The sequence below is a fragment of the Lactuca sativa genome, chromosome 3 (genome assembly GCF_002870075.4).
Source record: "Lactuca sativa cultivar Salinas chromosome 3, Lsat_Salinas_v11, whole genome shotgun sequence".
Lineage (NCBI taxonomy): Eukaryota > Viridiplantae > Streptophyta > Magnoliopsida > Asterales > Asteraceae > Lactuca > Lactuca sativa.
The window spans coordinates 43,900,513-43,912,635 of record NC_056625.2 but is presented as its reverse complement, the minus strand read 5'-3'; the positions used below and the strand labels follow the sequence as shown (position 1 = coordinate 43,912,635).

Sequence of the window (12,123 nt, the reverse complement as noted above, 5' to 3'; positions counted from 1 at the left end):
AGAGTGAAACCCATTCATTACAACAATAAAATGAGGCATTGTCTTACCACAAACCATTTAACATTTCTTACACAACTATAATTATCTACCATTTATAAGATAAACTAAACCAATCAAACCACGATGTATACTTATCATAATACTACTTCACAATAAATAGCTTCATAATGACCTTGCCAAAACCTACCTGCACCAAAAGCTACCCTACTTGATCAACCACCTTTCATCACAACTTCTTTGCTTTTACTAACATAACCACCTTCATAATGACCATCATAATCAACACCAGCAGTACCAAATTGTCCCTCACCTCTATACCACCCTTCACTAAACTACCCCTCATTAGCATAATGCCTTTCATAATATTGCCCCTCACCACTAAACTACCCATTACTAGATTTACTTTCTCTACTAGACTACCCATACACAATAATGGATTGGAATTGTCAATATATTGACCAACTTGTACTCCTTTGTAGACAACATTACAACGATAACTTGGGAATTGTCACAATCTTTCATCACTTAGTAATTATCTATGAAATAGTCTTCATAGGCAATTATTAGGAGGAAATGCCATGTTTTGTATACTTGGATTTCCTTGTTTTTTGAAACAAAGTGAGACATAAACAAGATATCTTGTTCATCCTCTAATGTTATAATCATACTGTCCAAATTAGCATGGTGAGAAATAGGAACATTTTTGGTGGGATGTCAAGTCCACCAAGCAAATTACACCCTTCTCATGCAAATAAAATGTAATATAATGGTTAAAAGGGGTATCAATACTCAATAAAAAGTTGTATTTAATAACCAATGTAATCCAATAGAACTATCTAATAAAACTAACTAACTACAATTAAATTAGGGGGGTTATGATTGTTTGAAAACTAAAAAACTTGAAGAACTAAAATTCTTGCAATTAAGCAAGATGGTGAGATGCTCAAATATTGGAGAGAACTAGTCAACCAAGGCAATTCAACACAATGGACATTTGTGTGTTATCATTAAGATTCAATATAAAGCTTATCATTCATCCAAAATTTGTTATAGCAATCATGAAGCATGATATGCCAAGATTCCTCAAAGGTAGTATGGAGGTTGGGGAAGCCCACAACACACCTTCTTAATCAAAATCAAGGATTCAATTGAATCAATTGAACCCAATAAAGTTGATTAGCCTTAAGAATGAAGGAATCCCCAATTCCTCGAGGATGTCAATGCTTACGCATCCATAGAGAAGTCATGATCCATAAGCTAGAAATGATTTCTACCATCATAAAGCCCTTGTTTTAAGCAAATTCAATGATTGAATGCTAAATCAAAGAAATAAACCGACAATTTCTCACTCAAATACCAAGCTTATGATCAAAGTATTAAACAAGCATAAGAATTATGAACTAGAATCATAAACATAAGATAAATGACAATCAACTATGAATCCTTCAAAACCCACAAATATCCAAGGGTTTTAGCCCAAGTCAACCAAAATCAAGAGAATGGCCACTCATGGAAACAAGATACCAATCACCAAAGTGTCTTTGCATCAAGAAACTAACAATTACTAGAAGGATGAGAAGAATGTAAATCAAGCTCTCAAAAATCACCTCCAAGGTGCTCCAATGGTGGAAAAATCGAAGTGTGGCTTCCAAACCAAACCCCTAAGGTAAAATGGTGAGAAAAATGACCAAAATCCCCCAAAGTGTGCAGTTGCATGGGTACCCTCACAAGTTTGCACGATCGAGACCCCAACCCTCACAAATGGTGCTGAAACACTATTGGCTCTTTTTTCCATTACTCCACCCCACTACTCAAGATTCCTTTGGTCCCCTCAACACCTCATACGATTCAAATTTGGCCAATCATCTTCAAGCTTCAAATGGATAGTCCATACCCAATAATAAGAGTCCATGACCTATCTTCATAAGCCTACTTCATCCAAGTCTTCAACATTTTAAGTCCAAATCTTCTTTTATGGATCGGGAAAGCCCAATAATGCCTCGAAAACCCACCAAGCCCATATCTAAGTTAAACCGCAACATCATAGAGGCTCCAGAAGCCTACAAAACACCTCATGCAAGATAGAAAGTACCCGATACGATCTAATATAAAAGAATGAGATAGAATATACAATGCAATACTAATAAAACATCTAAAAATTATAAAATAAACTATAAAAAATAAAGAAATAAAATAAACTATCAATTTTCCTCATTCTCCGGTTCTCTTATAATGATAAAAATAGCAAACAAAATAAAGTCTTTGATGTCAATCATGTTGAAAAAGTTTGACTGTTAATGTAGCTTCTTCAAAGGGATGGGGTGAAAATCCACTACAATGCATCGCATGTTGAAGATATTTTCATAGCTTATTAGACAAATAGAGAATAAAAGGCAATAACACAAACACATACCTAACAACATAAAATCAAATCCTAAAAATGAGAATCAAAGGCAATAACACAAGTGTATAGCTAACAATATACAATAAAAGCCAATATACAAGAAAATGAGTTAATAACATACGATCAAAGACAAAAATAGAGGAGTACATACCATATACAAGCTTAACGTCAACATGAAGTCATTTACTTCTTCTAATCCATATCATGTAAAAAGTATGTACTTGAGTCAGGCGATCACTACTTGGGTAGAGTTTAATGGACTCGAGCTTTATTTTTGTTATTGAATTGGAAAAGAACAGTCGAAGATAGAAATAGAATATCACTTTCTGAAAAGATAAAACTAGCCTTATGTGCATGGCATACGAGGGCTATGGAAAATAAGAAACAAATGGGACTTAGTGTGAGGGAACAAAACTACAAATTAAGTTTGAAACAGGGACCATTTTACAATAATATCAACTTTTGAATAAAAGTGTTACATTGAATAAACATTTGGGACCAAGAATGTAATTTACTTTTTTACTTTATAAATTAGAAAGAATTTCACAGATGGTCCTTAAGCTTTTTTGTTTGTCCCTAAAATAGTCTATATGAAACTTTTTTTTTTACGGATGGTCCCTATGGAGCAAACCTTGCACAGCAAATGGTCCTTACATGGGATGTCTGTTAGATTGATTCGTTAAGTTGAAAGAATTTTGGATACAAACCATTTCTGCCATTATTTGAAACTAGCCTAAGGACCATTTGTGAAATTTTACACAAGAACTAATTGTGAAATTTTTAATAAATCTATTAATATTGTATTAATTACCAAAAAACAAATAAAAATGTAAAAGAAAATAAACATAGAAAATATAATATTTGTATAAATAAAAATTAAAACTTATAAAATTTAATCATCATCTAAACATATAGTGTTAAATATATAAATAATTTTTGTTGTCTAGACATTATCTATAATATTCAAACTACGATACTTCATTAAATATTTTCATTTCTTATTTTTTATCTAAAAAAAATTTAAATATAAAAAATCATTTTATTACTTTTCAGTTTTTACATGATGTAATTTTTAAGATTCATCTTATATAAATATATTTATTTTTATGAAAAATATGATGTGTTATTATAAAAAATATGTTATTATATGTAACGTCCCAATTTTCAGAATAAAATTTTCATTTTCAAACTATAATAAAATCATATTTTCATAAGACATATTCAAGATAAAATCATTTGTTTGTAAACTGTAGTTCCAAAATCAAAGTTATAAAGAAAAGTATCGTGAAATTTCAAATCATTAAACTGTTGATGAGTGTATACAGTCATGCCTTCGTCTCCCTATGAACTGTTCAAGTACTTGAAAAACATTTATTCCACAACTATAAGCCAAAGTTTAGTAGGTTCCTAAAATACCCTACATAATAATACATATACAATGCATGCACACCAAGCCTACAACATAGGGTTGGACTGCAACAAGCCTACATCATATAGCTAGACCGTTCTCCTAAGCCTACAAATTCTAGCTAGACCGCTCTCCCGATCCTACAACATCTAGTTAGACCGCTCTCCTTAGGCCTATAGTATCAAATGGACCTCCTAGGTATCTTGGCATATAGCACAAAGCAGAACCGTCTCAACCCAACCGTAATATGTCAACATATGAAAATACAAAAACAAGTAAACACATGTAATCATAACAAATCTATCAGTCTAACAAATCACTACGATATATCAACATCCTAACACACAAATGATACATATTGCAATACAAAGTATAGTGAGAAAACTCACCTGAGCTAAATAGCAGAAACTCCACAGCAATCTCAAAAACAGAAACAACTACCCAAGCTACCTAAAGCCAAACTGAAATAGCTACCCAAGATATCTAAAGCCAAACCGAAACTATTCCTAAGTCAAGGACTCAATTCTACCCAAGTTTGACCAAAAGTCAACGATCAAAGTCAACTCAGCGAAGCACCACGCCGTGGTGAAATCTTGGCCATGTTGTTTCCAAGTCAGGACAAAACAGTCGAGAGGCAGATCACCACTACATCGTCTTCCTTCCTTGGCCATGTCATGGTCTATGGAAAAATGCTTTTTTCTTCATTAAGAGCTTAATCCTTAAAAACTAAGGCTCATAACATCATATCTAGTACCTAATAGCTTCATAATGGATAAAGTTTCCAACTTTATCCATTAGGATGGTCAAAACAACCAAAATCTAGACTTTAAGTCTCAAAGGGACCAAGAATGCATCTTTTTAAACCTAATCCAATGAGTCCAAGCCTCCAACATTTAGATATGAATCAACATGATGTCTAAATGGATAAAGTTTCCAACTTTATCCATTATAAGGACACAAAATTCCAAAATCTAAAACTCTAAGTTGAGAAATAGCCAACAACCCATTTTTCTTTATGCTTGGAGTAAAGAAAGCTCTTGCATGCACTCTCTACTCCACTAAATGACCATATATAATCTCAAACATCAATCAAAAGCTCAATATCTTTACAAACTCTATGGAACAAACCACTAAGGGACCAAACTCATTAAAATGGACTAAAACTCCATATATTAATAGGTTTGAAGATAAAACACATAAAGCTTGGAACTTTATGACTTACAAATGTGTAGAAGGTGAATGGATAGCTTCAAAGAACAATATTTCTTGTTCTTCTTCCTTCTAGAGCACAATACCACCAAAAGAAAGCACCAAATAGACATTAAGAGAGTACCAAAATGGGTTTATGAGAGAGGATGAGTTCCAAACACTTCAATGGAGGTTAGGGTTTCATTAGAGGTGTTATACGGGACGTGGAGACTGGAAATGACGACCCCTTATGGTTAATGGCCTTTAAATACCCCAAAAACCTAAAAAATGTATAGCACACAGGGTCGGGGGTGCCCCACGCTTTCAAAGGGCGCTTCGCGTTTTTCAATAAATTCCGGTTTTCAGCTTCAAATTTAAACGTTCATAACTTCTTTGTTATAACTCCGCTTTTAGTGATCTTTATATGCACACGAAGGTATTAACAAGCCCCAAAATTATATCCACTTACTTTTTGCATAATACATGTCAAACTAAATCCATTAATCCATGCTAAAAGCCTGAATATCACTTTTTCCATTTTAGCTTATGGCTCCAATGCACAATTCGAGGGCTTAAGTTGCTTAATCAACATTATCAACATCTAATATGGTCTAAACTCTATTCCCTTGATGCTCAAGATCTTTACTCGATCAAATTATGTCTTTTTATCCCGAAATTAAAAACATCCTGAAACTAGGTGTTACATTATAGAAATAATAGTATGCCGCTATTTTATTTTATAAATAAGTATATGATTTTAAGTTAAAGATAAAAATTTGTTTCGATTTTGATTTCATAATATTAAGTACGGTAAATTTTATATTGGTTTGACATAAAATTTTCACACTTAATGTAAAAAAAAAAGTATTTAGTTTTATCAAATTTTAAATATATTCGTTAATAAGACATAAATTTTTCAAAGCAAAATTAAAAAATGTCAGCTAACTAATAATTAACTAAGCTGCTACAAATGTTAATATATTAACCATATGAATAATATAACATTATTTCCTCTTAATTCATATTATTTAATGGAAAATACAAATATTTTATATATTTTAATAAAATGAATTAAACAGAATTAATGTAATATTTAATGAAATTAAAAGGAAATAATATGACATTAACTTAGTTTAAAATTTTATTTTGCATTAGATAAAATTAATTAAACGGAATTAATGTCATATCATTCATATGGTTAATTATTTTAACATTTGTAGCAGCATAATTAACTCTTAGCTAACAGACACTTTTTAAATTTGTTTTGAAAAGTTTATGTCTTTGTTAAGGAAATATTGAAATTTTGATAAAACTAAATATTTTTTAAAAATTAAAGGGAAATCTCCGGAAAAATCCCAATATTTTACCATAATTTACGAAAAAGTCCCAAACTAAAATTTGTTTATGAAAAAGTCACAATTACCGGTAAAAATGACGATTTTGCCCTATTTTCCTGGTTTACCAGTTTCATTACTTAACTGGTTTTTAATAAAATCTCATTATTTTACCATAATTTATAAATAAGTCCCAAATTATGATAAAATAATAGGACTTTAATGAAAATTATGGTAAAATAATGGGACTTTAATGTTTCCGGGTAAATAATGAAACTGGGAAAATAGGGCCAAACCGTCATTTTTACCGGTTTTTGGGACTTTTTCATAAACCAATTTTAGTTTGGGCTTTTTCGTAAATTATGGTAAAATATTGGGACTTTTCCGGAGATTTCCCAAAATTAAATATTAAAAATTTATATCAAACCAATATAAATTTACCGTATTTATATTATAAAACCAAAACCAAAATCGAAATATGTATTTATCTTTAACTTAAAAACGCGTACTTATATTTTCAAACTAAAATAACACCAAACTATTATTTCTATAATAACATATTTTTTATAATAGCACATTACATTTTTTCATAAAAATAAATATATTTTTATAAGATAAATCTTAAAAATTACATAATGTAAAAATTAAAAAGTAACAAAATGATGTTTTTATATTTCAAATTTTTGAGATAAAAAATAGAAAACTAAAATATTTAATGATGTATTATAGTTTGAATATCTTAGATAGAGTGTAAACAACAAAAAGTATTTGTATTATAGTTTGAATATTTTAGATAAAGTGTAGACAAAGAAAATTATTTGTATATTAAATAAAATATATTTGCATGATGATCAAAATTTATAAGTTTTAATTTTTTATTTATATAAGTATTATATTTTCTATGTTTTTGCCTTTTTATTTGATTTATGGTAATTAATACAATATTTAATAGATTTACTTAAAATTTCACAAATGATCATTCGTAAAATTTCATAAATGGTCCTTAAGCAAGTTTCACAAAATGGCAGAAACTTTTATTATCCAAAATTCTTTCAACTTAACAGATCAATCTAACGGACATCCACGGTAATGATCATTTTTGTGCAAGGTATGCTCTGTAGGGGTCATCCATGTAAAAATGGTTTCATAGAAACTATTTTAGGGACAAACGGAAAAGCTTAAGGACCATATATAGGCTTGATGTCAACATGAAAGCACTTACTTCTTCTAATCCACATTGTGCAAAAACTATGTACTTGAGTTAGACGATCAATACTTGGGTAGGGTTTAATGGACTTGAGCTCTATTTTTGTTACTGAATTATAAAAAGAATAATCGAATAGAAAAATAGGACATTGCTTTGTGAAAAGATGAAACTAGCCTCATGTGCATGGCACATGAGTGTTCATGACAATAAGAAACAAACGGGAGTTAGCGAGAGGGAACAAACCTATAAATTAAGTTTGAAATAGGGACCATTTTGCAATAATCATCAGCTTTGGACTAAAAGTGTTACATTGAATAAACATTCGTGACCAAACAGGTAATTTACTCTATAAACTATAAATAATAATGGAATCCTTTGATTTCTTAGGCCAATTCTAATGCATTGAACTCAATTGAGTTCAATGGATTGTCATATGTGCATTCTACTCACTATATAATTTTACCTATTAATCTCTACACTCCATTAAATTTAATAGATTGCCACATCATTTATGTGCGTGTGTGTGTGTGAGGAGAGAGAGTGTAGAGTTCAATGAGGATTGAACTCCCCATTCTATTGAGTGTCATATCATTAGGCCACAATGAAGATTTTGAGTTTAATGGGATTAAACCCTCTATTCAACTCCCCATTAAAGTACCATCGGAGATGACCTTATTCCATGGAACTAGAAGATTATGCCTATCCATAATAATACATATCTTTACAAGTAAATACATAACTTATAGATGCATTCGATTGTCTAATAATAATTAAGCATATAAGGAAATTAGATTATTATGGTAAAATATAGTTTTTCCCTTCATATTTAACATCTTAATTATTTATAGAAACTAAAAATAAGGACAAAAAGTGTTTCAAATCAACTTATAGATTTTTTTTTTAAAAAAAAGTCAAACAACACAAGGAAAACTCTCCATTTACACAACCTTAGCTACAACCATCTTTCAGTTGGATGGCTCCCATACAACCTAAAGTGCAGGCCCCTTTTCCTATATTACCTTGATTAACAATATACACAAAACACAAAACACGCATGAAGGTTACAGATATATGATAATATACACAATCGTCCGGGAGTCATTTCCTAAAGTATTTACCATTAACTACAATCGAATTAGGGTTGCACTAAACCTGGTATGACCTTCATAAGATTCGAAAGTTGACACTGTGAACACTTGATCTCATCACCTTCTTCCTCTTCCTCTTCACCTACTTTCTCTTTTTCAATTGTTTCACCAAAATCTGCAACTGCTTCTGTGATCTCTTCAACCAAATCCACAATCACCCCATCAACACCCATTAAAAGTTGTGGGTAGACCACCTCTCGCATGTTACTGAATTGTCCAGAAAGTATACATTTAGTGTAAACAAGCAAAATACAATAATGAAAGCAAAAAATCTTGAAATTTGTTCTTGTTTTCAAGAAAATGGATCTTACTTTAACTGGCCGTAGCTTATGAGTGAGAGATTAGAGTCTTTAATTCTTCTAATTACTCCTGGATTTCTTAGAATCGCTCTTACTTCAGACACAATTCCGTTTAAGCCGCCAGCTAAGCACAAGTTCATTGCTTCATCTAAAGAATTCCGTCGGGTGTCCGTATATGTTTCGGACCCTCCATTTGTGAGAAAGAAAACCTAATCACACATTCACACACACACACAAAAAAAAAAAAAAAAAAAAAAAAACATTGAAACAATCAAACACAAACAGGTGGAAACTTTTTATTGTTACATGGAAATGACTAGTCATAATTAGACAAGCATTTTCGCGGCTAGGGCTATTTTTTCAATAATGTTATAAGTAGGAGCATTCATGTCTTTTCCAAAAACGAGAGAATCACAAAAATGATGGAAACTTTTTTTTTGTTACACACGTACACTAATGTTATTGTCGGACCAAGCAAATTTTTTAGGGTTATTTACATATTTTCGATAACTATGAATATATAGCTAGGGACATTTACATATTTTCCACAAACGAGAGATGTATCTTGTATGTCACTTCGCTTTACCAGAAAAAACTTTGTAGTTTTTGTCCCATTAATATATGTCCAAGCCTCACTCACTCTAATGAATGTCAAACGTAGTACAACTTGTTCAGTCTTATCCTGTGACGCGTATTGTTTGTAAAATGATATAAAATGAGACTTACAGGATAGGTGTTTTGAAGTTTTCGGATCAAAAGAGTGGCATCAGGCTGAAAGCTTGAAAAAAATATGGATCTTTCTTTAGCATACTTGAATACAACCTGCCAAAAATAGAAATCAAATTAATCTATCAAATGGTATCGTGTTTAATGACATGGAAATTGTTAAAGAAACGCGAAAGGAGAAGGGCATACACGAAGAACAACTTGTATGGCGTGAACCAAATCATCTTCTTTGTACACAACATTATCATCAAACTTGAACTCAATATTAAATCCCATTGAATGATTTACTTTCTGAAATACTTCTTCCAATGTGCATAGATGATCATCCTTCTCAACTTTCCACTCGAAAATTCTCCCATCTTTGGTTTTCCTAAACAAAGGTTTACCCACCTGATATCATCAAGATTACACCAATTAAAATAATGAAATAACTTCAAATAAGGAAAATAAAAAAGAGAGATGTATGGGAATTGGGAAGTCGTTACTTTATTAGGCTCCCTTTGAGGTCCATACGAAAGGAATTCATCCAAATTCAAATCTGTCACTCTTTTCTCAATTATAACACCCTGAAATCAAAACGCAATAACTAACCATCTTTTTTTGCAGCCATAAACTATCATCAGACTGAATCTCCAAGGAATGAATATTTTGAAGAGAGATGATTTAAACTGACCTTGTCTTCGGTGAAGATGAAGTTGTCATGAAAAATGATTGGATAATCATCTTTGGTCACCTACAAAAAGAGGGTTTTCGTTTACGTTTTTTGTCTAAGTTTCTTCCATCACCCAAACTTAGATCAAGAAATGTTCAAAGAAACACCAAACAAATAAACTAATCAGTCTCTTGAATGAATTAAACAATTCCAAAACACGTAATCACTAATTAATAATAATCTCAGTTTCTTTTGGACAAAACCATTAAATATTTTTACTGTTTAAAAAGGGTTTTGAGGTGTGATGAATTTGGGTTTAAAAAAATATTTCTTTTCCATGAATTTGAAATGAAGAAATCGAGAAACTCCAACTAATGTCTACATCAAATGAAGACACGAAAGCGACTTTGAAAAAATAATTCATTTAGTCATACTTCGTGGGCTATGGAACAACCTGTTGTGTCAGTCTTTCGAACACGTGGTTTATAATATGTAACCGATAGGACAAAAAAGACGTCGTTTTAGCGGCAAATTGGGGCCGTTGTCGTACATGTTTTAATCGGGAATCGCCGCGGCCACCGGCAAACAATCACCGTCAATCCCATTTTAGACGTCTCCAATAATCAGAAACGTAAAGGAAACTTATGCAATCCTAGACAGAATCAGACATAAGCGAGATAAAAAAAAACTACCTGAACATCGAATTCGATGAAATCCAGATTGAATTTTCCGGCGGCATTAAATGCGAGAATCGAATTTTCTTTGATGGATTTCATTCTGGGGTCCGATGATTGCAATAAATTCATTCCGGTTCCCCTATGTCCGATCACCATGAAGTCCTCCGCCGGCTGAACGAGATGAGGGTAAGTGTTGAATGTAGGAGAATTAAGATCATCTGAAACTTGATCGAGATTAGGAACATTTTTGACATGAACAGCTTTGAGAGGCATTGTTAGGGGGGGTTTGGAAGAGTTAGGGAGAATGAATTTAAAGGTATTATCCACGATAAACCAGAGATTACGGGGAATATTCTTTGGATATTATTGGGTTTTTTCAACTTTCGTTTCCATGGCTTTTGAACATTATGATTTATGACACCATGCCTGTAATACAACCCACCTTCAACTTCTAGACCACCGCAGAACGTCCACGTAATTTTTAGACCATTCGTACATATATAAAACTCTTAACTTTTCTCTTCATCGTTTCACTCACGACAATAAATTAACAGCCACATTTTATAAATATATTTTTAAAAAATGAACCTCACTTTTATTAAGTGTCGCATGCTTGCTATTTTATGTAAATAGATTTAATATGAGCGTCAAATAAGATCTTAACTGTGAATCTAATACAAATAAAGTAATAAAGAATGCATATGTGTATATGAATATAATTATATAAGGCGAGTTAGGTATCAAAGATGAAATTTGTGGTCAAGGGGATGAGCCACTTATGATGATCTCCTGACCGTTTAGAGGGCAGTGTGAAGGAGCAACGTCCTAAGACTTCAATATTTTTTAAGATTTGGAATACAATAGAAAAGCCTTTTAGATGCCATTGACAACCACAGCAATTAGTGACGAGTTTAAAATAAAAAACCATATTGTTTATTAAATTTTCTATACAAATTCAAAAAAATTATAGGCAAGGTAGGTATAATTTTTTTTTTTTTTTAAGATAGGTCCCTAAAATATTTCTATAGTAATTTTAGATAAATTAAAAAAATTAGGTGAGACCTAAGACTTATCTTCTTT

The 12,123-nt window shown here is 31.6% G+C and overlaps 1 protein-coding gene across 2 annotated transcripts; it reads right to left on the bottom strand.

Annotated features, from left to right (window-relative positions):
- Positions 1-8,412: 8,412 nt before the first annotated feature.
- On the bottom strand, positions 8,413-11,527 carry LOC111912322 (glycerophosphodiester phosphodiesterase GDPD2). Of its 2 annotated transcripts, XM_023908046.3 has the most exons (7): positions 11,059-11,520; positions 10,388-10,447; positions 10,200-10,280; positions 9,904-10,104; positions 9,715-9,810; positions 9,001-9,197; positions 8,413-8,896 (listed from the first exon to the last, which is right to left on the bottom strand). In XM_023908046.3, the coding sequence occupies exons 1-7, from the start codon at positions 11,314-11,316 to the stop codon at positions 8,677-8,679; spliced, it is 1,113 nt and encodes a 370-aa protein (XP_023763814.1). In that variant the 5' UTR covers positions 11,317-11,520; the 3' UTR covers positions 8,413-8,676. The 2 variants fall into 2 exon arrangements, with proteins under 2 accessions (XP_023763814.1, XP_052625192.1); XM_052769232.1 differs by lacking the exon at positions 8,413-8,896 and having other exon boundaries at positions 8,997-9,197; positions 11,059-11,527.
- Between the last annotated feature and the right edge of the window lie 596 nt (positions 11,528-12,123).